The sequence below is a fragment of the Oreochromis aureus genome, linkage group 4 (genome assembly GCF_013358895.1).
Source record: "Oreochromis aureus strain Israel breed Guangdong linkage group 4, ZZ_aureus, whole genome shotgun sequence".
NCBI lineage: Eukaryota > Metazoa > Chordata > Actinopteri > Cichliformes > Cichlidae > Oreochromis > Oreochromis aureus.
The window spans coordinates 27,769,266-27,795,227 of record NC_052945.1 but is presented as its reverse complement, the minus strand read 5'-3'; the positions used below and the strand labels follow the sequence as shown (position 1 = coordinate 27,795,227).

General features: G+C 42.6%; 3 protein-coding genes across 5 annotated transcripts in view; 1 reads left to right on the top strand and 2 right to left on the bottom strand.

The window, feature by feature from the left end:
* The window catches only part of LOC116311536, a 39,456-nt gene extending 33,015 nt beyond the window's left edge, over nt 1-6,441 (bottom strand). Inside the window, exons 1-8 of one of the 2 annotated variants that reach the window (XM_039610929.1) lie at nt 5,833-6,441; nt 5,303-5,458; nt 5,021-5,139; nt 3,151-3,322; nt 2,923-3,041; nt 1,123-2,773; nt 746-856; nt 10-185 (exon numbers count right to left, since the gene is read on the bottom strand). In XM_039610929.1, the coding sequence (XP_039466863.1) occupies nt 10-185; nt 746-856; nt 1,123-2,773; nt 2,923-3,041; nt 3,151-3,322; nt 5,021-5,139; nt 5,303-5,458; nt 5,833-6,349 (3,021 nt within the window). In that variant the 5' untranslated portion in view covers nt 6,350-6,441. Of the gene's footprint in view, nt 1-9; nt 186-745; nt 857-1,122; nt 2,774-2,922; nt 3,042-3,150; nt 3,323-5,020; nt 5,140-5,302; nt 5,483-5,832 lie in introns of both variants that reach the window. The other variant, XM_031728672.2, reaches the window with a different exon arrangement.
* On the top strand, nt 6,163-19,352 carry LOC116311549 (epithelial membrane protein 2-like). 2 transcript variants are annotated; one of them, XM_039610933.1, is made up of 6 exons: nt 6,163-6,282; nt 9,327-9,539; nt 16,340-16,427; nt 16,973-17,081; nt 17,796-17,936; nt 18,044-19,352. In XM_039610933.1, exons 3-6 carry the CDS (start codon nt 16,350-16,352, stop codon nt 18,208-18,210), a joined length of 495 nt encoding a protein of 164 aa, XP_039466867.1. In that variant the 5' UTR covers nt 6,163-6,282; nt 9,327-9,539; nt 16,340-16,349; the 3' UTR covers nt 18,211-19,352. The 2 variants fall into 2 exon arrangements, with proteins under 2 accessions (XP_039466867.1, XP_031584551.2); XM_031728691.2 differs by lacking the exons at nt 6,163-6,282; nt 9,327-9,539 and adding an exon at nt 14,613-14,770.
* Nucleotides 19,353-20,086: 734 nt separating this feature from the next.
* LOC120440033 (germ cell-specific gene 1-like protein) lies at nt 20,087-25,760 on the bottom strand. The gene is made up of 5 exons (XM_039611586.1): nt 25,710-25,760; nt 24,912-25,234; nt 22,049-22,243; nt 21,832-21,943; nt 20,087-20,567 (listed from the first exon to the last, which is right to left on the bottom strand). The coding sequence occupies exons 2-5, from the start codon at nt 25,204-25,206 to the stop codon at nt 20,087-20,089; spliced, it is 1,083 nt and encodes a 360-aa protein (XP_039467520.1). The 5' UTR covers nt 25,207-25,234; nt 25,710-25,760.
* Between the last annotated feature and the right edge of the window lie 202 nt (nt 25,761-25,962).

Here is a 25,962-nt window from a genome sequence, read left to right as displayed (position 1 = left end):
GTGCCTTACATGTTTGTTTACTCCGCAGCCATCCAGAGGTACAATGTAGATGTCACGATCAGGGGTCAACCTCTGCAGCGTGCAGGAAGCATTGATGTCCTCAGGGGAATGAGCAGGAGGAGCAACTGTGGGCTGTACTACAGAGTCAGGCATCGCAAAGACGCAGTACTGTCCCACTGTACAGCCTGCCGACACACATACACAGAGTGGGAAATAATTATTGGATCCCCTGCTAAATTTGCAAGTTTGCTCACTTACAAAAAACATATGAACAGTCTAATTTTTATGGTAGTTTCACTTTAATGGAGAGAGAATATAAGCCAAAAAACCAATCCAAAAAATTGATTTGCATGTCACTGAGTGAAGTATTAGATCCACTATAACCCAGCCACAGACTAATCTGTGTGGCACATGGACACAGGCAATCAATTACAGATACTCCTGGTTTCAAACAAGCAGCAGCCAAAACATAAAGGATTTAGAGAGTTTCTTTTAAGAAGAGTGAGGTAAAATCCCCCCTAAGATGTGTGCAAACCCAGCAACTAACTACAAGAACAACTAACTGCATCATACCGCTGTGCTTGCAAACAAGGATCTCACCACCAAGCACCAAGTCATGTTTTGCTTGGGGATCAAATACTTATTTCAGGCTTCAAGCCTGAAAGTCAGTGCATTACTCATTTGCTTCCCCCCCCCCTCCTTTACCAGACAAGTGCTTACAAGGTTTGTATTGTGTGAGACTCACCCTTCACAGTGTTTGAACAGCAGCCTAAAGAGTTACTGCAATCAGTATCTGACACAGGTCCAAGGCCGCAGGGTGAGGCGGAGGGCGTGTACGTGTGGGCCTCGAGGTAATCTGAGAGGAAAGCAAACAAAGCAACGAGAGCTTGTTATGGATGGCTGTTCTCAGCAGCATGAGATGGAAAATATGCAATACAGGTGTGTAATTACAGCCAGAACTTTAGGCAGAGGGTTTCCTGCCCCCTTGTGGTGATCTGAAGTCAAAACACTGCATGTCTGATTGACTGCACTGAAATGTTGTGCTTAAACTAAAATTGTAAGACCAAACATTTAAACTCTGTGGCATTCAAGATTGATAAACCCTTAAATGTGATCATTTACCTCTCACTTTCTCTAGATTCTCTTTTGCATCTTCATCAGGTTTCTCAGATTGCTCATTATGGTGCTGCTGAGTAATATAATGGGAATATAAACTATTGATTGGATTATGCAGTGGCAGAGGGATGTTGAAATATCCTGCCATCATGCCATAGTCAAAGTCTGAGGGAAGCTGAGATTTAGCAGATTTGTTTTCAGAGTTTTTGCTGCCTGTAGGATGGAGCTCGTCGTCTTCGGGCACTTTAGATGGGTTATATGGGTAATAGAAAGGACTATGCATCCAGTCATGAAAACCATACACCGATTGTACAGGTGGAGTCAGACGTTGAGCTGGGGCAGCAGGTGCTAGAAGAAGATCGGGTGAAGCTGGAGAAACTTGGTTTACAGGTCTGTAATACATCTGAGAGTAATGATAATAAGGGTGATAGTAGTACTGGTAAGGATTCAGTTGATTAATGAATGATTGAGAGTGAGGAGGGCGTTGTTGAGGCTCAAGTCTATGATGGGGACCTTGTGGGACTGGAGGCAGCACTGCAGGAGTCACAGATGCAGAGCGACTTGCATCATTCTGCTCCAAATTTACTTTAGCAGAGAAAATCGGATGCATGATCAGCTCTGTGCTATATTTATCAAAGTTCTTGTGTGCATTTATGTAGGCATTCATGTTGTGCTCATTTACTGCAAGAATTGGGGAGGAATTTGACAAGTTTGTTTCTGCAGGCATGTCGGGATGTGATGGAACCAGTCTTTCAGCCTCACCCCTTGAAATATGTGGAAAGTAATAGTAATAGTAGTAAAGATATGGGTTTAGAAGGTGAGGAGCATGAGTTTCAAGGGTTTTGTCAACCAATTTAGCATTTTCTGGGTGAACGTAGGGATAAAAGGTAGTCTCTGACACAGGTGGAGGGAACTGGTCTGAGGTGACTTTCCTGACGCTCTTAGACTGTTGAACGTTGGGGGCCAAAGCTGAAAATTCATGTTTACGCGAGTGAGCTGAAGAGATTTCGTGAGAAACATCCAGACCTGAATCAGGGTTTTGAGGTTTGCCAGAAAGGGGGATTTTGGGGTGATGGTAGTAGTGGTAGTATGGATTGAAATCGTGTCTCAGAGGCTGGAAATGCAGCGCTTTGAGCCGAGCTGGAAACCCTGTAGGTCTGACACTGTGCTTCTCAGAGAAGGCCAAAAAAGGAGTTTCTTGATTTTGTCTTCGTTCGGGGTTCTCCCGACGTAAATCTTCCATTTCTTCAACGGGTGATGGAGGAGTGTCATACTGCTCCCAGAAAGGCATCTGGTAGACGTAGTAGGGTTGATAATCTGGCTGGGAATCAACAGGAGGGTGAAGCTGAGAGCTAAAACTCGGCTCAGGAGTCAAAGATGCTGGAGTAGGAGAATCATATGAAGCATGTACTTTAGGACTGGCATAATTATGGTGATATGTAGGGTGGGGATAGTACAGTGGAGCCAGGTAGAAAGGAGGGGCCCATGGAAAAGGCTCCTGAGCCCCTAACATAGGTTTGTCTGTCCCCCTGGTTAGATGAGCTGGGCTGTTGACCAGAGGCTGACTGTTAATGGGGAGCTCTTCAGGAGGAGACACAGGGCAGGAAAGTGAGAAGATTTCCTTGCCTATCTGGAGAGGAAGTGTGTATTCTCCATCCTGGAGGAGGAAAAAACCAAAACAACATTTAAAGACCACAGGAAATGACAATGTGCACATCAGATATGATGATTATGCTGGAGAACCAGATGGGCTAAAGAAATAAAAACAACTAGTCTGTCTTGTGTATAGGATGCCCTGAAGTTCACCTTTTCTGTGATGCCACATGTAATAAACGGAGCAGCAATTACAGTATCTGCATCTTGTTTAGCCAAAGTGTAGCCACACTGCTCAGCCAACAGAGCTAGAGGGGTCCAATCTCCTCTCACTGCAGACAAGAGAAATAAAGGTTCATATTTGATTCAACATATGAGGGGGAAAGGCTAAACTATTATCTAAATTATGTTTGATGCCAATAGAAAGAAAGGGGAGCCTACCATTTACTCTCTGCTTCTCCACAGGAGTCGATTCGTGTACTTTGACAATCATCCCATGTGGAGAGCAGCAGAGGGAGGATAGCCCCACAGTGTGAGGGCTGATCTGAGAGACTGGACAGGACATCTTGACTGGGGTTCCCCTCCATAGCAGGGGCAGCACATAACTGCCATCCTGAATAAAAGCAGAGAGGATTTACACCACCCTCAGCTAAAAACACCCCACCTTAGACCATACATGCTCAGGATTTTAAAAAACCCCAAAAAACCCCCCACAAACGTTTGCCAGATTCAAGGATTATTTAGCTTGAATGTACAACTCATCTGATCAGTCACAAAAGGAGGAAGGTTTTACAAAAACTTCAGTTTTTGTCTTAATAACAACAATTAGCCTAGTTTTGGACATTTTTCATATAATTTGACACTTAAAACCGTATCAATGCAGCCAAAAACAAACACACTGTACATTATTTTTTGTGGTTTTGGCTGTTTTGCCTCTCTGGATTTAAAAGAGGAAAATGAAGAAGAAAAACAAAACAAAACATGTGACTGAAGTGTAAGAATTGCATTAACTCTTTAGGAATTGCAGTCATTTTTATACACAGTCCCCTATTTTTCAGAGGTTCCACATAAACTGCTTAGACTCGGGGACAGCAAAAACTTTACAAGTGGCCAAATCAATAATCTGGTGCAGTGTTATGACTGCATTGACTGGCTCAGCCACAGCAACGGGCCTGGAAGACCACAGAAGCCAACTAAAGTGCATGATGACAGAATTATTTCCATGGTTAGGAAAACCAACTGCACAACATCTAAACAACTCAAGAGCACTCTGGAGGAAGCAGACGGGTCATTGTCAAAGTCTAAAACAAAGAAAAGAGTTTGTGACAAGACTAAAACTAGTAACACAAACACAACAACATGGCCACATTAGGCTTTGTCATAAGACATCTAAAGAGCCTGCACAGTTCTGCAAAAAACAACCTTTGGACCCATCAAACCAAGAACTTGTACCAAAATGATGGGAAAAGAAAAACGGCTTGTGATCTGAAGCACATCATCTGTCAAACACTGGAGATAATGTGGCACAAATTTTGCTCAGACAGAGAAAAGAAACAAACAAAAAAACAAAAAAAAACAACACAACTACCAGGAAATATTTACAGCTTCTTTTGAGAAAAGCAAATATTAATTTAAATGTTTTTTTCAAATCTGGATGCGTGTATGACTGTGCATGGAGCGAAACTGTGGAAGAGTTTGAATGCAGAGTTGAAGCAATGCCAGAACAAAGAAGTTCAAAAAGGAGTTAAAGATATGATGTTTATGAGAAACAGATGAACGATGTATTTCAGTGAATGTCTGTTTAGTAAGTTTGTTAGTTGTACTTATACCGATTTTCCTATCAGCATTACAAAACTGGAGGTATTTTGCTTGGATGCGTGAAAGTAAAGTTAGAGTTGCAAAAAGAAAATATAAATGATCATTTGAATTTCACATATTTTAATAACAGAATATGTACTCTATGGTTGAAGTTTATATTGATATGGAAGCTGGCTATATATGAACTGACAACCTATAGAGAAGGAGTGGGAGTAAACATGTGCACTTACTCGGACTCATTTTCCATATGTAAACTGAATCAGAATAGGCAGAGGGATATTTGGGTGTCTTATTTTTTTTTTTCCTAAATCACTTTCTGAATAATTTTTAAGTTATACTGCTGAACTGATCAGACAGCTCACAGTGCACATGGATGAAAAGCAACACTGACATCACATCTAGATTGTGTGACTTCAAATTTACTGTGGTGGAGTCTGAATGCAAAATTACAAAAACTGTTTCAAATCTAGGTGTAGCACACGGACGCACGCACCTTTTGAATGACATGACAAGCGTAATATGGAGCCATCAGACTGAGGTCTCTCCATGTGGTCTGAAGAGTGTAACCACACTGTGGTGGTAGCTGGGACAGAGCCACCGACGACTCATTTGCTGCAACACAAATAGACAACACAAAACCTTAATTTTACTAATATTACGAAACGGTTTGGGTTTCCCAAGAGAAACCTTTAAAAAACAAAACAAAAAACAATGCAATAGTGCAAGTACAAAATCCAGGCTATTGGAGCGCATAGACATGTAGGTGTAGCCTCACCTCGGTCGAGCAGGAGCTGTGCAGCTCGTCTCCTCCTGACAGTGAGGGTCATGCTGTCCTCCTCACACTCCACCACAGGCAGCAGCCTCTGCCAGCTCTTCACTGTGCTGCTGACCCGGTGACCCCTGAGCCTTGTCCGGCTTCCCAGAGACCGGACTGGTAAACAAAAACAAACCACCTCTGAGAATATGGTGTTAGTGTGAGGATTATACAGAATGTAAAGTGTGTGAGAGAGGGGGAGGGGGGGAGAGAGAGGAGGGAGAGAGAGGGAGGAGGGAGATTGGGAGTTTCATGTAGCAAACTAATGGATTAAGATAACGGGACACAAAATGCTTCTTATAGTAAAAAGATTAGTTTTAGTGGTAGAATAGTTTATAATCATCATGAGGGATTAAAGTGTACCAACTACTTTATAAAAAGGATTAAAATTATTAAATTGGTTTCGTTGGGGGAGTATTAAAGTAGTAAAGTAAAACGCAAGCACAGTGAGGAGGAGCCTGGGGTCAGGTGAGTTCAGGACAGTAGCTTACCTGAAGCAGAGGAATCTGATTGGTAGCTGAGAGTTGGGACGTTTGGCTCCAGCTGGCCAGCGATGACAAACTTGCCGTAAACTACGTGCTTAATTTTCCCCTCTCTGCAGTCTCCATATGAATAAACCGGCTCGTCCTCGGCTTGCCTGGGGTTGTGACGGTCACTGACACCTGTAGGAGCCGAAGAAGACGCCATTCTGGGTCTTAGTCTCTTCTCGGGCCTTTCTTCGGGGCTGCTGCTGGGTTTCTCTTTCCCGCTGTGGAGGTCTTCAGAGTTTAGGAGGTCTTCTGCGCGCCTTGAGCCGAGGTCCAGCCGCTCTCCGATGTCAGGGCTGGAGGAATGACTGCTGTTGCTTTCCGTAGTTAAATGAACTTTGCTGTCATCAGGAGGAGGTGGAGGAGAATTCGGTTGGAAGGAGGACGCAGTAGGCTCACACCGGCTAACTGGAGGTAAAGCGATTGTTGTGATGGTGTAAATAAGCACAACACCGAAGTATCCTTTATGTTTGAAATGCATTGTCAATACGAGTTTTTGTCTTTGCACCAAAACACTGGGACGGACTGAAGGGCGGCAGTATTTTTGTAGACTTCCTGTCAGCGCACCTGGTCACTTAATTAGCCTTAATTGGCAAAGAGGCACGCGCTCGAAACCGTTACTGTCCCAAGTGTTTATGTTGGCGCTGTCAGCATCCAGCTGCTAATCTAATCTTACCTTTTCCGTCTAGTCATATAGCGTGTGGGATATTATCAACTTAGCATATTAATAGTTAGTCTTATTTGTATACTTCCCTAAACACACACAAGATATTACGTGTTTGTTTTTTTACTGATTTGGTCACACACTGTGTATAGATATGACTGTGAGTGATGTCTCGGAACAATCTGGGCCTTATTGCTAAAGTTAAAATAGCATTGTGTCTCGTGTCGCTTCAGCGATCTGAGTTTAGTTTTGACTATCACAAATCTTAAACATGTTTTTAGGTCTCTGTCCACTAGAGGGCAGCACTGCATTGCACAAAGTCACCGAAGATTTGAAGAGCATTATTTTATGAACCCCACTGCATTCATCTAGACTTACTAATCTGATGGCTAACTGTATATATTTAGCTAATTTTTTAAAAAAAATCAAAACATCTGGACATGCATTTGCTCAAATACACATGTGGCTCTGTCTTTCTGATAGATGCCATTTCATCCCTGAAATTCAGATTATTTTCCCCTGCCCTCTTTTTTTGTAAGTCATTTATTTCTGTATCAGCTGACAGAAAAATTAGTCATTGGCTAAAAGTACCTCACACTGGAAGAATAATTCCCCACATAACGCCTGCTTTTACTCGCAATGACTCCACTTCCTTTCATTCATTTGCATTTTGCATTTTTTTTTCCAAACAGTGTTCATTTTTAATAACTTGCTGATAAACTCCCTTTGGAGAGACCTGCTCGAGGAAAAGACAGCAGAAAAAAACTGAACCAATCAACTGAGAAAGACGGTCAGTGATAGTTTGCCACCAACTCCATTTGACAGGCAGTGAGTGTGGAGCTGATATCAGTCATGCCATCAGATTGTGGTTCAGATGAGCTGACGCCAGAGAGGGGCTGTGTCCTTACAGCGTTATCATCACTGCTGTGTTTCTGCAGCTACGATGAAGGTTAGAAGAGACTGCAGAGATAATGTTAACAACTACGCTTCTTAAAGAGGACCCAGAGCTCTGTGTTTGTGTGTGTGGTGGCGGTGGGGGGGTGTTGATCAGTTGATGGGCGCGGCAGTGGGATGACTCATATTTGGAGTTGCCTAGCTACAGACACGAGTTGTTTTCTTTAGAGTCAGAGCATGAGTACAGTGTGCATGTCTGGATTTCATTGAGATCGCAGGGCTTTGTGTGGGAGGCATAAACGCAGGGGTGACACCGAGCAGGAAGCGGGAGGTGCAGACGTCGTCCCAAAGAGAAGAAGAAACCACGCGGGGACAAACTGGAGTTAAATGTAGTAATAAGAGCAAAGGGAAAGAAGGGGGAGGGCTACGAAACGAGCGCCCTGGGTGAGGAAGTGAATCAAGAATGAAAACCCCTAGCCAGTAACCATGGAGACGGTTTGGCTCAGCTAAATATGAGGCATTATCTTTTTTTTTTTTCTTCTTTTTTATTAAATGTAAACGGTGGCTAGGGCACCACAGTCGACACACAAAACGTTCACCGCACACAAAGTTGTTCTGCAGCCTTCAAAAGTGAAGTGGCTCACATTCACTGTAGAAAACCTCGGCTATGTCGAGTTCATAATAGACTCCCGAAGCTGCTCCTGTCTCACTTTTCTATTCAAACCACTGGCAGGCAGCCAGCGGGGCACAAGCACATGCTCAGAGATAAATTCTCTTAGCTGTGTGTTTAGCCGATTCTTTGATGTCTTAATTTGATTTTGATTGGCCCTTCACTCAGTGTTTACCTCTGTTCTCAGCTTCTCTTCTCCTGCTTCAATAGGTATTGCAGTGTTTGCTCAAATATACAGTGTATGTTGTAAATAAGACAGTAAATGAATTAATAAATCTCTTGTTACTAAGCAGGCGAATAAAAAACAGAACAATATGCTGTAAAGCACCTGGAAGTATATGTCTAAAATGAAATTGTACAAATAAGCAATAGACGTCAGTTTAAATTGTTCACATCAGCCACTAATAGCGCGTACAGCTGTATGTTCAAAACCACACAATTAAAAGTGAGATGAAATCGTTGAAATTTGATTTTTTTTTTGTAATGTGGAAATTTTGAAATAGATTCAACTGTTTGAATTAGAAACTAAAAACGTGTTTTCATAATGTAGTATTTAAAATGTAGTTAAAAATATGCATGAATGTATATGCAATTTAAATCATTAGCATCATCAGGCACCGACAATGTGAAATTATGTTTTCAAAATAAAGATTAGGGTGAACTCAGGATTGTTTTTAAAGAAATGAGGTTATTTTTCAGGTATATCTTTTCAGCTGCTCGTTAAAAGAAATAGCTAATCAGCTGATCTCATGGCAGCAGGTCACTGCATGTAGACATGGAGAAGTTCAAACTGAGCATCAGAATGAAGAAAGAAGGTGATTTAAGTGACTTTGAACGTGGCATGGGTGCATGTGCCAAATGGGCTGGTCTGAGTGAATCAGGAGCTGTTGATCTACTGGGAAAATGTCCAGAAAGCGGCAGTCCTCCGGGTAGGAATGTCAGTGTTCGGTCAGACGACTGGGCACACTGCTTTGAGCCGTGGCATTCAGATAGTGGGGTCAGAATTTGGTGTGAACAACATGAAAGCATGGATCCATTCTGTCTTGTACCAGCGGTTTAGGCTGGTTGCGGTATGTAACGATGTGAAGGATATTTTCATGCCACATTTCTGGCCCCTTAGGACCAACTGTGCATCATTTAATCACCACAGCCTGCCTGATTATTGCAGCCCACCTTGTCCATCTCTTTATAACCACACTGTGCTTATCTTCTGCTGGCTGCTTCCAACAGGACAACACATCGTAACATCTCTTGAACTTGACAGTGGGTTCACTGTACTCAAATGGCCTCCACAGTCACCAGGTCTCAGTTTGTGGATGTGCAGCAGCTGTGTGACGCTGTCATGTCAACGTTTCCAGCACCTTGCTGAATGTATGCCGTGAAGAATTAAAGCAGGTCTGAAGGCAAAAAAGGGGTCCAACCTGGTAACAGTAAGGTAGCAAGGTAAGGTTTGGTCTTATTTGTATATAAAAAAAGAAATAGTTTGTATTAGAAATCCTGAAGCTTTTTTGAACTGTTTATGTCAGTAGATGCTAACACTGTACAGCTGTGTGTCAGGTATGAAGACTAACAGCAGATCATAGTGTAACTTTGCTTAAATGGTAACATGTATTTCAAAATTGAAAACCTGGGGCCAGTTTTGTAAAATAATGGTTATTTATCAGGTCTTAGACAAAAAGACCACCTGATTAAAAAGTAGAGTCATAAATAATATGAATTAATATGAGTTGATCCACATTTTTACATCACAGGTGTTACCCTGCTGCTCATTTTGGTTCCTAAATGAACGGTATCTTAAATGTCTTTGTCTAAATAAAGACTTTATTAAAAAAGTTTTACTGGAAACTGAAACCGATGACCATCTCGCCCCAGAGCAGCAGAGAAAAGGAGGGTGGGAATGGAAACTCTGTGTGCTGGTGTGTTTCTCTGTCTGTGCCGGGTAACTCCCTTAGAAGTTGATTAATTTGGAGTACAGTTTGGCTGACATGCCTGTTCCGTGGCTTTTCATCAGAACCAGTCTGGTGACACCGGGAGCAGAGATAAGGGTGATGGTCTACTTTTGAAATTACACAATTGCCCCGTGACGAATCAAGAGTTTCAACATCGACTTTTTTGGCCCCCTTCGTTCGCTCTGGCTTCTTCTAAGGTGTCCCAGTCACTGTTTTTATAGGAGAGGTTTAGAAATCTCAGAGCAGGGTGTGACATATTGTGAGATGGAACAGGAATGAGGCGAGTGAGACGGCTAACCACAGACAGAGAGCTTTACTATTGTGTAAATACACCAGCAACTTGGCTGTGGTCAGGCTCACTGTGTTGGCATGTAGGCACCGCTGGGCTGGCTTTGTTTCACACGGTCGTGTCGAAATCCTCGCTCCTAACAACCACCTTCATTAAAGGATTTTGACGTTGCCCAACCAAAACTTAGCGATCTGCCCTTTTGTACGCCTTGTTTATGTATCCGCATCACATGGCTGGGCTGTGTCTGAGGCTCGTCTCCGATACTTTTCCTGAACATTTTAACATGTGTCAAAGTGATAAATGATTAGCAATACCAGTGCCGCAAACAGCCGCTAAATCAAAAATGCAGGGCTTAGCTCAAGGCCTGAAGGTGAGACAGGTAATCCATGATTGAGAAGCCCTTGTCTTGGCAGGTCTCATGGCTCATTTTCAGTAATGTGTGTTCCTGCGATTGCTGCAGAGCAGATTGAGCTCTGCTTTTCAGCTCTTTAATGAACCCAACAGTGTGCAATAAACTGAAATTGGACCACCATGAATGAGCCTACGCTGAGGAGGAATCAGTACTGGTACAACACTCTGTCGATCACACAGTATGACGACTGTTTTGAGCGATCCTTTATTACTCCGGCTTTTCCAGCACTGATCCGAAATAGCAGCACGACAAAGGGCTGAGTGTTGAGCAAGCCACCCTATTGGTTCTCCTTTAACAGTTATGGAGGCACGTGATTTGTCGACTTGTGTTTGGATCTGAGAAATCTGCTGTGGCTACGCTTCGACCCCCCCCCCCCGCTGCATGCACAACTGCGGTGTGGCAAAACAACCGCTAAGTTTTTCACTCTGAAAAAAAATGATAGCTGACTGATGCATGACTCATGGCAATTTCCTCTCCCAAAATTACACCGAGAACTTAAAAAAAAAAAGGGGGGGTGGCATGATTCTTGCATAACTAATGTGGCAAAAAAACAAAGAAGTCAGTTTTCCTGAACAGGCATTCATTTTTTTTGTTTTGGTTTTTTTTTCCTCAGAAACTCCCAACACTTTTCTAATGTTATGGCGAGATGAACAGGCTGAAGGGAGTGGCCTGTCGCGCTGAATAGAACATTGCAAACCTGAGCTTAACTTCACTGAAAGGTGGGGTCGACACGCCCAGAACAGGAGCAGGCCCAACCACATTTTCCTCTCACAGCTTTGTCTTCTCCTTTCTCCTCCAACATCACTTTTTTTCTGATTGTATATTTTAAGCAGTTGCAGTTTTTTATCTGAAGTCACATTGCACAAATTACAGGACTTGATATGATCACTTGCACCGATCTCCCGGTTTTCCCACAGATGATGTTTGGCGTACATTGCTGGATGATGTATGCAACTGCATTCGAAAACCTGAAGTGCGCAATTTCAACGGACTCAGATGCTTTCCCATAGGGCGGGACGTGGAACGTTAAGTCACGTGACTGAGGCGCGGCATCAGAAATAGAGAGTGTTGAAAGAGTGAGTGAATGAATGAAAGAACACTCATTCATCTGAAGGCTTCTGTAGTCTTGATTCTGCTCTTGTCATACTAAAGAACGATGTGAGACAATAGTGTTTTGTATGGAAGCATGTTTGTGTGCGTGCTTTCATGTAATGAGCCACACAGTTAGCCCTGCTGTGACCTCAAGCAGCCTCTGCTCTGGTCTGTACTAGAAGCTATTTTTTTGAAGTGTGCTATTATCCTGCTGGCTCATACCTGAGGCCGAGGTAGCCTAATACGATGCTAACTCACTGCCAAGCTCTTGACTCAGAAATGTTGTTGGCCATACTTTAATTCTCAGCAGAAGCAAACAAGTGATCTCAGCCTCCCAGTCCACACCCAGATTATTTATGGATGCTTCATCTACTTTGTGTTTGACTTCCTACCTACTTGCATCTGTTGTTATTTTTGTTATCAAATTATAGTTTTTTTTCAGGATGTGCCACCTTCCACTTCCTTCTGCTGCAAACCTCATTTAAAGATCAAAATGTCCAAATGGTCAGAGAAGTTTGCGATTTAAAAAATCTCGCTTTGCTAATTAAACATAATCAGTAGACTAAATGATCACGCGCAGAATACTCTATCAATTTTGATGCTTATCAGCTCCTCTTTAACTTCACCATACGCCCTTACACTTGCTGCAGTTGCCTAGTAACCGAATTCAAACTTTGAACTAGTCTCCACACCTCGTGCTTCCGAGCGGTTGACATCATCGTGCTTTACTGTAAGTTCACCTGTCATAGAGATTTAAAATGCAAGTGGCATTTCAAGTTCTGACTGTGTGGGAACAATTTACACAAATTTAAAATGAGCTCAAATTAAAATATGATGACATTTCATACTCAAAAAGTCGAAGGCACGCGTTGCTGTGATGTCAGCAACTCTTTTAAAAAGAGGAACTTGTGGCTTTAATTCATATTTCTTTTTCTGAGTTAGTCACACTAGCCTTGGTTGCTCACATGGAAACGGCATGACTGTTGTATAGTGTAGCCGCCCGGTGCTCCATGAAGCATCTACTCTGTTGTGTAGCCTTTGTTATTCACACATTAGCTCTATCGCCCATTGAACTTGCACACTCATACACTACACACAGAGCAAAACAGTTACAACAGAGCTTAACAAATCCAGGTCAAATTATTTTTTTGGTTTTTTTTGTAGATGCCAGAAATCAAAATTTATCCTCATACTCTGTGAAGCAGACAGCATCTGTTCTCACACCACCAACTTGGACGACTAATTAACATGTTTCAACTTGACTGGTTAGTAGAGGCATACAACCATGAGGTGGAAATTCTAGTTTTTCTAATTCGGCCTTCGTCTCTCACTGTGTCCATTACTGTGAGGGAAAGCATTACAGGATGTACAGTGTAACTGCTGATAGATGTAGTTATGAGGCTCTGACATCAGCACGCTGCCTTGTTAATGTCTGATTTGCTGCAGGTTGTGTAACACATTTTACTCCGTAACGAAATAGTTTATGATGATATGGACCGATAAAGCCCTGAAAGGAAACCTGTCATGCTCAAGTTCAGCTTCAAATTCTTATTCTTTGACTCAAACTAGGGTGGCTTCTGCATGAGTCACAGGTAGAACGGTTTCCCCTCGTAAACAGAAGGCGGGTCGGGCTACGGTTGTCACAACTGAGATGATGTGTACTTGAGATAACACATCTACTTATTATGGTTATCTATGAAATCCTGTGATTTCATAGTCTTAAACCTTAATTTGACTACAGTGAAACTCTTGACAACCGCTTCGCCCTATCATGATTCCAAGCGTGGGGAGAACATGCAAACTCCACACATGACCTATATCTGGGTTTTAACCCAGGGCCAGCGCTAACCACTGAACCGCCATGCTGCTAGGCTCTTCTAGCTACACATAGCCTGATCCCGTACCTGAAACTGTGGCCCTGTTTAAAATGAACGTTCACCACAGTACATACAGCCTGCGTGGCACTGAAAATGAGGACAAGCCTAATAGATTCCCTCTGTAAGATTCTTCCTGTGAGTAATCTGTGTGATCTGCTAAAGAAGCAGATGACTTTGACTCACTGGAGTCACTGGGAGAACCTCAATCATCAGCAGGAACAGACGAGTAATAATAAGTAATAACTAATGAACTTCGAGCGGTGCGAAATACCTCACTGCCACCCTACTTTCTGCAAAGAACCTCCTCCCCCTTTTCTGCTCCATCTTTTTCACTTAAGCAACGAGCTGCACTCGTTTGGGCCTCCAGCTATTTTTCCCTCGATGGCAAGCACCAACATTCCTTTATCCTGAAACCTCTTCCTCTGTAACAAAAGCTGGAAAAGGTGAATGGCAGTGATTAGGGAGAAACAATAAATTCGCAGTTATGTGTGTTTGTGTGCGTCCGTGCACCTAAGTTATGATTGTTGGCACATAATCTATGCACACTAGTAACAATGTGATTGTGTTTTGGGTGGTTACAGTCTGCTGCCATGGCAACATGCGTAAAGTCACTGTCCAAGGCTTTAAACCCCCCCCCCCTCTGCTTTTCCCACATAATGTCAGTGAATCATCATGTGTGTCCTCCCAGAGAAAATCACCACCATCAGCTGAGTGACAAAGGCAAAACACACCAAACACAGAGAGAGGGGGAAAAAAACCAAGTGTCCGTTTGAGCGTTGGTATGTGTACACATAGAGAGAGAGAGAGGGAGGGTGGGACGGAGAGTGAAGAGTCGAGTAGGAGGAGGTGGAGACGGGACAGAAAGAAAAAAGGGGCAGAGATTATGTGATCAAGTCAGCAAGAGGCTTGTCCTGGGTGTGGACTTAAAAAGAGGGCAGGGTAAAATAGTGGGCAGATTGAGTAGAACTTGTGTTTGTACTTTTGGACACAGTCTGAAATCGGTGTCTTTGAGAGCAGGAGGAATTAGACTTGAAGAGACAAACAGCCACCTAACAGTAAGTCAAAGATTTTCTTCTTCTTTTGCTGCTTTTCTACAGGTGTTTCATCAAGCTTGAGGGATGTTTGAATAGAAGTTTGTTTTGTAGTTTTTGCTTTAATGTTTTGGGTTTTTTTTCATTTAAAGATAAGAAAAGCTAATGATAAAAAAGGAAAAAGTGTGGAGACGTGTGTGTCTGTGCATCTGTGAAGTAGAGCCTGTTTACCTTTCTTTGCTCTACCGTTAAAGCAACTTGTTCCTCACCAGGTTAGGCTCCAGTCTCAGTTCCTGCATCAGCTGTAGAGAACAAACTAATGTTTTTTTGTTTTTTTTTTAAGGGCTTGTGGTTTTGTTACGTTCTCAGACCTTGCCCCAAACAAATGTGGTCTATTTTGGGTAATGGAAAATATGCTAGATTCAGATTTAGTCGGGGGGAAAAAGCCCACAGGAGCAGTCAGCATGTCTTCTTTGATCAAAGTGCTCAGTGTGCGTTTTAATTGAAAGCATCAGCTTTAACTTTGTTGTTATTGTTGTTGTTTTTCTGCTCACAGCTTTTTTTCATTAAAGTTTGGTCCTTCTTTCTGAATTTGAGTCCTCTGCCTTCAGGCTGAGCCGCAGAGCCAATATTTGCCTTCGCTGTCACTAGATTGGAAGTGGGCAAAACGTGGGAAATAACTCTGCGGGGATGTGCCAGTATGTGCAATCACATTTGCACCAGCCCCCCTCCCCTTTTCTTTTTGTAAACGTGCGTGGTTGCGTGTGAAAGTAAGGGAACTGGCGGGCGTGTGAAGCGTGTATGAGGACCCAGCCCATGAACACTCCTTTACCAGCAGAGAGAACCAGCGCATTCCAGATGTGCCTCTTTCTCTGTTCACACCCAGTGCAGCCTTATTGTAGATACAGCTAAACATAGTTCCTGTATACATTAGATTAATAAATTCTAATCTAACTGATATCTCATGGGCGGGGCCATCTTTTTTGACTAATCAGTCAGGGGGAACAGTTTTTAAAGCTAGGCTTAAGTTTTTTTTTTAAGTCGGGAGATAGCGAGCAGTCCGATTCAGACTAAGGGTGTGATCAGGTGTGGAGCATCAAGGTGCAGAGAACAGAGTGTAGTCTCTACAGTTGTTTTAGGGAGTGGCAGGTTCCTCCACTGTAATCATGCCCCGAGACAGGCCCAAACTCATCTGCCTGTCATGAACTTTCCTCCACAGTTGTCTTTCTATACCAGAGGTATCTGCTTTCCCAGGGATACGCTGATTTTGTTTGAAACACAATTGCCCATCAGCGCCTCTCATTCTCTTACTGGGAGCTGTAAACCAGGGTAATTAAAGTTAAGAAGCCACGCCCTGAGCGGGTGCCAGGTTTGGGCCTAGCTTTGGTGCACTGAATGCGTGCGTTCATGAGGATGTGTGTGCGCGCACACTTGGGACTCACACGAAATACTTCCTTTACTAAAGAAAGACCAAACGAACACAATGAGTTAGCTGTAGGCCACTCTTGGCTGTTCGCTCATATTCCCTCCTAGTCTGCTTGCTTTATTTTACTCACCCTGTTACATGTTAAAGTTGTGCCTTCCTCTCTGCAGCACAGTCATCATGCTGGTTCTCCTGGCCGCCATCTTTGTTCTCCACATCGCCTGCATCATCATCCTCCTGACGGCCACTATTGACAATGTAAGTGCAATTCTTGTTATCCGTGCATAGACTTCTTCCATGCTAAAGGCATAATTGCCCCAGCATTGCTGCTAGCCTCCTCCCTTAGCTTCAGGCCTTGTGCATCTCTGACATGACGGTTGGGTAAAGAGTCGAGACTGATTCGTCTGCTGAGGAATTCATTCCTTCTCGGCGTGCGGCCAACTGTTCTTCTGGATGGCCACATGTTTGACATTTCTGTCCCACATATGGTGACAAGCTCTGTGTCATCACCCCATACCGCTGAGCCTCTTACCCAGATATGTCGCACAAGTACGCATACCTGTATGCGAGTCTCACCTGCGTTGCAGCCACTGTTGCATACCTGAGTGAGATTTGTCACAGTTAAAGGAACGTGTGAATTCCTTCTTCAAATTGTCATAATTTCCCCCTGCAAATGCACGCCATAACTGCTGCTGCAGTATCTACCTGTTTAAATTCTACTCATACTGATTCACCGCTTTTACTTTAGCACACAAGAATTCTGTTAATATTTTTGCAAATATTGTCTTTGTTTTCCCCGTCAGGCCTGGTGGATCTTCACAGCCGGAAACATGCCCACTGATATATGGGCCCGCTGGATTTTCGTGAATAACTCATGGCATTCCGTTGATTTTCCGCAAACCTACCCACAGAGTAAGAGAACATGCTTCCATGCTTGCACCTCTCAGTGTTACGTTTTCGAATGTGTAGAATCAAAGTAAGAGATTAGTAATAGTTTGATGCTATGACATGTAGCTGGTCAGTTGAGTTAAGCAGAGCTGCACAGGCGCAGTTAGATGCACAAACACACTGTGACTGCATTGTGATTTTAAACAGTGATGCTCCATTTATAAGGGAAGATAACTAAGATTCATATATATATATACAAGTGCATTCTGTTAAGAGTACTATCTGATACAATACTTTAGGACCTGGAGCTCACATATTAAATATAACACCCATCTATTTCTATTTTAAGCATTGAGAGTTGAATCCAGGAACATGCTTTTTATCTGCATCATTTGCTGGGACACACAATGAGTTTACACTCACCCAAATTCTGTATTATTTGCATTGCAAATGAAGACTGTTTCTTAATCCTTTGGTATGCAGTTATTGCCTTGAGTCAAACATACAAGACTGTTTTAGCTGTTTGTGATCAGCGTGTTTTTACCGTGAAGCATTTGGCATGTTTGAACGTAATGTTCCTGCCTGTCAGCATTGCAACTGTGTCTGAGATTTTCAAAGGTACAATGTGACTGCAGTGTTGCCGTTTCCAGGGAGTGTCCTTAAGCTGTTACACCCCACCACGCCCTTTCACACACTCTGTATCTTCATTGCATTTGCTCTCTCTGGCTCCCCCTGCAGGTTACCTCCAAGCAGTGCAGGCCAGCTCGGTGCTAGCTTGTATATTCTCCATCATTGGAATCTTTGTGTTTGTGGCTCAGCTCTTCACCCTCGCCAAAGGACAGAGGTTCCTCATCTCTGGTGTCTTTCAGTTCTTTGCCTGTAAGTATTTCTTTTTTTTCTCTTATATTTTTATTTGAGGGTGTTTCTCTCTGTATGACGTCCACTGATGTGCATCTACACTCGTCTCCATGTTTCCTTCACTTCAGGCCTGTGCATCATGATCGCAGCCTCCATCTACACAGACCAATTCCATACTGATGAAAAAAGTCTGGGTAGTTACGGCCATTGCTTCATTTTGGCATGGATCGCCTTCGCTCTCACATTCCTCTCCTCCGTCATTTACTTTGTGCTACGTAAGAAGACTGCGGAGTAGCTCCAGCCAGAGTCTCTCCAGGACTCAAACCTGGAACCCTTAACTGGATCTGCTCTTCCAGCTAAAATCTGGCTTTAATTACAGTGTGTTGTCTATGTTTACATGTATCTGTTTTGGACATCAGATTTGAGCTGCTAGTGTATATTCAGCGATAGATATAGTAGATCTGCTGATCCTCCTCAAATACGTACTGGTGTTTAACTGAGCCTGCTTTCAGATAATCGGAGTTTCGGGCTTATTTCTGCAGGCTCAGTCGATCACAGCTGTATTTGAGTGTATTTCCAGCCCAGAGTGGGGCTGGATTTATTGAGGGCATCTAATGATAAACAATCTTTTATTTTTTTTAATTACATAAAAAAAGGCCTTAATGTTTATAAGATGCTATCATAGACTAAGACCTATTAATATCCCTCTATTATAAAAAAAGCAGTTTCTAATGTACATTTATAATATGGAAATGGGTGAGTTTTATTGTTTAGAAATTTTTTTGTTGTTAGTTTATTGATTTTTAATTTTTTATTTGCCCTTGTATTACTTCATACAGTGCGCCACTAAATAAACAGAATGAAAACATAATGCAATCAACCAGTAGCTAATCTGTTTTAAGTCTTATATAATATATAAAAATATAATAAGACTATACAAAGATATACGGTGGAAAGCCGATATTATGATGCCGCTGAGGTTGTGTTGTAATTATTTGTAATTGGGAAAACACCAAATTAAGCTAAACCCTGGAGATACAGTTTAATACTAAATGTAAAAGCAAAAGGAATTTGCTTTCTTTCAGCGTGAATGCAGAAAACACATAAAAGCCTTAGAGATGATCATTTTTGGTTACGTTCTCATGGAGTGTATAAGAGTTGCCATTTTACATAACTCAAAGACTCAGCTGGCTTCTCTGGTTGTAAATGTAATCGTATTCATTCCTAAAAGCATAAATTCAATCACCCAGATTAAACCTGCCTACACACTGAAAGGCAACTAGCTTAACTCTTGATGTATGAGATGTGTAAATATGATTTTTTTTTTTTCCCATGATGCTCTGTATGCTCTTGTTTATTTTTGCTACCTTTGTACGTCATGATGAACGACACTGACAGTGATTTTTACAATATTAAAATGTGATTTTCAATCAGTTATTGGAGGTGTTTTTTCTTTCTTCTCCAGTTGTCATGACTTGGATTTCTTAATTAACTATACTGGCTCACAAAGTGAAGGTTGATATACATTTTATACATAATGAGGAGTTTCTGTATTATGCTCAGTCCTTATCCACATCTTCTTAATTTAAATAACAGACATTGCAGATTGTAAATAACAAATGAATACACTGGTTTATGACGTTAAAATGTTAAAATTTTATTATTTTCTAAAAAAAAATTTTTTTATTTTGCAATTATTCAAATATTCTAAATAAATAAATTAATAAATACAAAAAAGTTGTGAAGAAACATGGCAACATCTCACAACAGATGACGTCCATTAGTAACATGAATGGGTTTAAAAGGAAGTAAAGAGGGAGGACTCTACAGAGTTGGGAAAAACTAAGTATATCATTAACTGCCTCTATGTGTTAACACAATTCATCCCCCTGTGCTCACAGATGTTATAAAGAAGTGGGCCAAAATTCCTCCACAACAAGCAGGAGAATGCAAAACTGTGTTTGCATTTATTTACAACAAGAAGGTTGGCAGAAAAAGTTCATACTACATATTTTTCAGTGGAGAACTTGTGTTTTCTAACATTGTGTAAGTGTGATTATTGACCTACCTACGGGTGCAGGACCTCACACTGAGAAATGGAGGGAATTTGGGACCATGTTCTAAAGTTTAATGTTCCCAGCAAACAGCATTGCTAAGACAGGTGTAGCTCCTCAGAGGCGGCTGTAGTCCTCTTCTGGCTCGTAATGATTCTCCTGGTGTCTTGGGAGGGTCGTGTGGTAAGAGACGGGTGGTGTCGGTGAGGGAGACGGTGAGGGCAGGGACAGACGGTGAAAAGGTGATCCAGGCGCAGGGTGAGAGGGGGGAGGAGGGAAGGAGTTAGAAATCGAGATAGGAAGTGAGTGGGAGTGCGTGAGCCTCGGAGTGGGGGCGGAGGGCGGCAATGTTTCCGAAGGGGGGGCATAGTAGGGAGACAAGTGGGAGATACGAGGAGGAGACAGGGGACAGGTGAGGTTGGAGGCAGGATTTGGTGGTGTGTAGTAAGGAGCAGGTGGCAGGAGTCCCATAAAGTTAAAGCTGCAGGGGTTGAGGCCGGAGGCACGCCTGGGACCCACCATCAGGACCTTTTTGGTATAGTTGTTCAGGGTGGAGACACCTGCAGCCATGCAGATGGTGAAGCCAAGCCAGGCCACACTGTTGGAGGCAGAGGAGGAGAAACAGAAACGGGATCACAAACTTTTGTGTTAGCAAGTAGAAATATGACGACTAAATATAAAACAAACATTATTCCGAGTAGCTTTTTGGTGCCCTGCTACCATCTTGGATTGTTAACTCCAACTTGGAAGATGAACTTTAAGGGAAAACTCAGAAACTTTTAAATTGAAATGGAATGCACTCCAAGCTTTCCGCAGGTCTCCCATTGGCTGCTTTTTCACTCATTTTCAGTCCAGTCTTTGTACCTGACCATTTCAGACGAATGTTTTTTATTTGTTAAGACACTGAACGCTGACCTATAAATCATCCAAACATAAAAAAGGCATCTAACTCAAGGGATAAACCAGTGTTTGTTGTATCTGCACATAACAGACAACTTAGCCAAGAATCAATTTTAAATGGTATCTTTAGGCTCTTTGTAGCAGGCTGTTGCAAAAACACATCATTTCTTCCAGTTTCTTTACTTGAATCTATGAAAAATAGATAGAAATAGATAACAGAGTTTGAGAGAGATAAAATAATATTTTTGCACCAACAACCTAATTGACAAAGAGCTGCTCCTTTAAAATAAAGCTTAAACTGGACAAGTGGAAAAGAAGAATTGGCAGGCCTAAAGCAGATAAACAGTATCTGAAAATCATGCCCTTAAAAATGTGGGAAAAATCCAGCAAAGACCTGACACAGGACTTTCTATATTGTATTTCTATGTATGTTGGAACATGTTGCAATATATTGATGCACCTATTTCCAATTTTCCTAAAAAAAAATATAAAGAAATGAGGGATGACTCAAGACTTTTGCACAGTACTGTGTCTCTAAAATGCATCAAGCAACTGTGTGTTTGCAGAACAACGTATTTCCAGAAGCTGAGAGTTATAAAACTGTCATTTTAAGTGGGGTAATGATTTGAGGACACTTCAGTAGCGTGACAAGCCGGAGGGACTTGATCCCCCGGCTGATTGAGAGGTCCCACAAAGAATCCCACACAAACAGTTCAAGGAATTTGGTGTGGAAAAAACTGGTCTGATCCACATAAGTGCCAGGAAAAGAAAGTTTATTCTCCTGTTTTCATCCCCAAAACAAGAATTTTAGTCAGTCAGACAAGCACTTAGCAAAAGACATGAGGAATAGATTATCATCATACCAGTATGGTCTGACTCAGAGAGGGAACAACTAATTGGGCTGAGTGAACCATTGTGATCTTCTACATTTCATACGTAATATAAATGGTTAAAGAACTCACTAGAATGCCCAGGAGTACCCGTAACTATGTGGCTTGAAGTCTTCTGGTCCCATCGAGGCAGTGGTCTGAAACACCTGCATGAACATCATGTGACCGACCATCCCGAGCAGACCTGAGAGGACAAAACGGGGAAATGTGCCAACCTGGTCACCCTGTCGGTGTTTCTATGGTGTTAACAGAAGTCACACTGATTTGAGTATGCATCTAAATATTGTACCTCCCAGGACTGTGAAGACAGCTGCAAAAGCATTGAGCAGCTGGCCCCAGTGCTGCGTAGAGGGAAACCAGGCCCTGATACACAGCTGCATGGACAGCAGTATGCAGCTGATTAACAGCAGACCGATATTCACGAGCTCCATTGACAGCGACAGCCAAAGCATTGCTGTAGAAGGAGGAGGAGAAGGAGAAGAGGCTGAGAGAGCAGAGACAGATGAGGGAACGGATTTCAAATGACGCTGCGGGAGAAACCGCAAAACGTTACCTTTTTCAGATCCTGGGGGGAGTGTGTAAAAGCCTCGACACTTCTCCTCTAGAAATCAGAAGAAAAATATGAGAAGAGTTTGCTCCTGAAATGTTTCATTTAAGACCCTCAGCTGTTAAATCGCAGCCAATGCAGCATTGTCTCTCCTCCCCAAAATCCGCCAGCCCCTGCGTAATTACTCTCAGTGTAAATAAACACTGCAATCTAATTACTGTGTGAATAACCAGATTTGAGCTGACCGTTTGCATGAGTGCTGTAACGGCCTGAGGTAACCTGGTGATGGGAGATTAAAAGATTAGCTCAGATCTCGAAAGATTGTGGCTACAGGGTCACACATTGAGACTGTTTTGTTTTCCATTTTTATAACATTAAGGATTCATTTCAATATGGCAGCATTTTGTTTCCACCAATCAAATGGGATGTGTGTTAAAAACAGCAGCAACGTTTCCAGTAGTGGGTTATAAGCCTCTTTGTAGCTTGTTTATCTAATTGTTTACATGGCAGCTGAAATAATTAGAGTACCATATGGCTCTAAACTGAGGTGGCCCTGAAAGCACAGCATACGGAGACTTAAGAAAAACAGATGCAAAAAAAAAGGGGGAGAAATGAGGAACAGATTTTTACTAACTTGAACACGCATGTGCAACGCTAAAGAAAAACACTGTAAAGAACACACACAGCCGCGTGCTCGTGGCCTTCGTCACTCTGCGCTCCCCTCTGTGTCGTTAAATAGGTTTTCTTCATTTGCTTTGTTTTATTTTTATCTTTGGATTGGTGCTCAGAGCTCCCAAGGACATCGCGCTTAATACGCACTGCCGCACTTGCTTTGAATTATTTTTGAATTACAGTCGTGTGAAAAAGAAAGTGCAAACTCTTTCTATTCTACGGTGTTATGTGTCAGGACATTATTATAAGAAAACAGCATCCTCTCATCCGTAGGAGGTTGTAAATTAAAATTATGTCAATACAATCTCAAATAAACAACGACACGTAACTTATTACACTGATATTATTTATTAAACCAAAACTAACTGACAACCATTCAACTTCACATTCGTGGGAACAATTTAGAACCACCAGTTAACCTAACCCCACTAACTGCATGACTTTGGTCTGTGGGAAGAAGACGAAGTTCCTGTAGGGAACCCACACAGACACAGGGAGAACGTGCTCCACACAGAAAAGGCCTGGGCGTAACTTTGTGACGAACATTGGGGGGGTCAAGATCTCTGTCTAAATAAATAAATAAATCTGGGTAAATTCCCAGATGATTAAACATGCAACTATTTTGCTGGTAATAACTTACGCCCTGATTTGAGCTCTGCTGTGAGGTAACAGCCCTAACTGCAAACCCTGTTTAAACTAAGTGCTCTCTGTCTAATATTCACACACACACACACACACGTTAATACTAATAGGAGCAACTCAGAGTTCATTATGTTGCCCAAACATACTCTGGTATGCAGACTGGAGGAGTCAGGAATTGAACCACAAATTAGTAGATGACTAATATGAAGGTTGTAGATGACCTGATCTACCTCCTGAGCCACACGCCTCTTCAAGGAGTGGGCTCAGATCATCCAGTGCTCAAAGAAATTGAAACCCCCCCGAAGTGCTCTATCTCCGACTCTACAGGCCCCAGTTAGCATGTTAAATATTAAAGTTCATGACAGCATGATTAGAAAACAACTGAACAAGTGTGGCTTGTTTGGATGGGCTGCTAGGAGAAAGCCTTTTCTCTCTTAAGACTTGATTTACTCTGTTGCAGACATGGTAACAGATAGCTGGAGACCACGAGATTAGGGTGCATGCACAGCTCATGTATTGTAATGTAGAGTTTTACTTAATTAACCATATATGTCAGGTGAATTTTTGGAGGGGCTTAACGTAAATATTGATAATCATCCTTCAAATCTGCTGCAGATCAGCTGCAAGTGAGACGGTGAAAACCCGGTCGATGTTTGTGAATCCTATCAATCTTTCTCTCCTGGGATTTAATCCATAATTGAGTCATGCTGTTGAAGTCTAAATCTCAGCTAGCAGAACACATACACCGACGATAATCCTCTTTGTGCTGAGTGCCCACCCAAATACAGTCACAATCGCACACCTGAGTCCTCACTTCACATTACCACCTTGCATTTCCTCTCTTCCTGTGACCCATTTCAGTGTCTAATGCTGGACTAAGGATTCCTTTCACTTCCTGTTTCTGGGCAGATGTTTGGCTAACCTTGGGAGTATCCTCTACTCACCGCGCAGTTTAATCATCAAGTATGATCAGAGCGTGCTTATAAAAAACCTTCTGGTGATACTGATTGAATGTTAAAAGCATCACCAGATAAATTACAGAGGAGCATCGGTGCTTATTTTTAGCTTCTTTGTCCAAATCCAGTGCTCTCTCATTCATTAGTGCCTATTCCTGTTAATCCTCTTCAGGGTCAGCGGTGCCACGTCTGGGCTTTTGTAAGAAACTGAGCAACTTTGTCCTTTGACTCTCCATTGTGGTCAGTGAGGACTTCTGTTTGACTTTACACAACAAAAATCAATCATAATGTTCTAGACTTGTCACATTTCTACCCATTCCCCTCTTTTCTCTCACCCCACTCATCTATGTAGATGTTCTCCTCACAGATGATGAACAGTCCGGTGTGAAAGTTGGGGAAGACAAAGCGGTCGTCGCCGGTCTCCCAGAAGAACTGAATCCTGGAGGAGTTGGAGACGCCGGGAACGGGGATGCATTTGGTCTGCTTGATGGGCGAACACAGCGGTTTGGGCACCTTCTGCTTACCCACGCACCAGTAGGAGGACATGAGGGCTGTGGTGCTCAGGAGGAGAGACAAAAATGTCTGGACAAAGGAGAGGCAAGGGGAGCGCATCCGCTGCACAAATGCCATCGTGCGAGGGTTTAAATGAGGGCTTGGGCTGATGGAGGAGAAACAGGGAATGAGAGAAACACGATTATGAGACGTGTTCGACTCGATTTAAACAGCAAGTTAAAAAAAAGAAACTTGCAATGTAAATGAAATGCTTCACAAGGGAATCTGTTAATTGCTTGACGTCAGGTATAACTCCTGTATGCCACTAAAAATACCAGCAGCCTGTTATTAGTTTCCAAGGAGAAGCAGCTCTGCCCAACTGCCTCAGATGATTAGTGAGGCATTTAAAAGAGAGAGTGAAGGGGGCGTGATTGGTTTTACATTACTAATCACATTTGAAGAATAAAAAGACTGTGACAGAAAATCACACACTGCTGGTAATTGGTGGGAAGACAGACAGCCAAATCAGAGGAGGAAAACGGGTGAAAATAGCTGTCGCTATGGAAGCTCTCCGGGAGACAGATGCTCAAACTAATACGTCTGAGCACTTTGTGTCAAGCGGTGAATTAAAGCGCACTCACCTGCTTCAGCCTCCCTCACTTTGTCCTCAGTCCCATCATCGAGTGAGTGTGGAAGGTGAAAGAGAAATCTGGCTCCCCTCACAGCTCTGCTCTCCCTCTCACTCCTCATGAGATACTGAGAGTGATGGAGGATTTTGGCCGTCACACTGACCTCTGCGAGCAGTGTGTCTGTCAGTCTTTATGATCCGACCCCGGCAGTCAGACACAACTGTGAGCATCACACACACAAGCACACACTCCTCCTCTTTAATCC

Coding starts and splice junctions, on each gene's coding strand:
- LOC116311549 (XM_039610933.1), top strand. CDS start 16,350: ATGCTGGTTCTCCTGGCCGCCATCTTTGTTCTCCACATCGCCTGCATC. Junction 16,428..16,972: donor TGACGGCCACTATTGACAAT/GTAAGTGCAATT, acceptor TTTCCCCGTCAG/GCCTGGTGGATCTTCACAGC. Junction 17,937..18,043: donor TGTCTTTCAGTTCTTTGCCT/GTAAGTATTTCT, acceptor CCTTCACTTCAG/GCCTGTGCATCATGATCGCA.
- LOC120440033 (XM_039611586.1), bottom strand. CDS start 25,206: ATGGCATTTGTGCAGCGGATGCGCTCCCCTTGCCTCTCCTTTGTCCAG. Junction 21,944..22,048: donor TGTCTTCACAGTCCTGGGAG/GTACAATATTTA, acceptor TTGTCCTCTCAG/GTCTGCTCGGGATGGTCGGT. Junction 20,568..21,831: donor GGGTACTCCTGGGCATTCTA/GTGAGTTCTTTA, acceptor TGCCTCCAACAG/TGTGGCCTGGCTTGGCTTCA.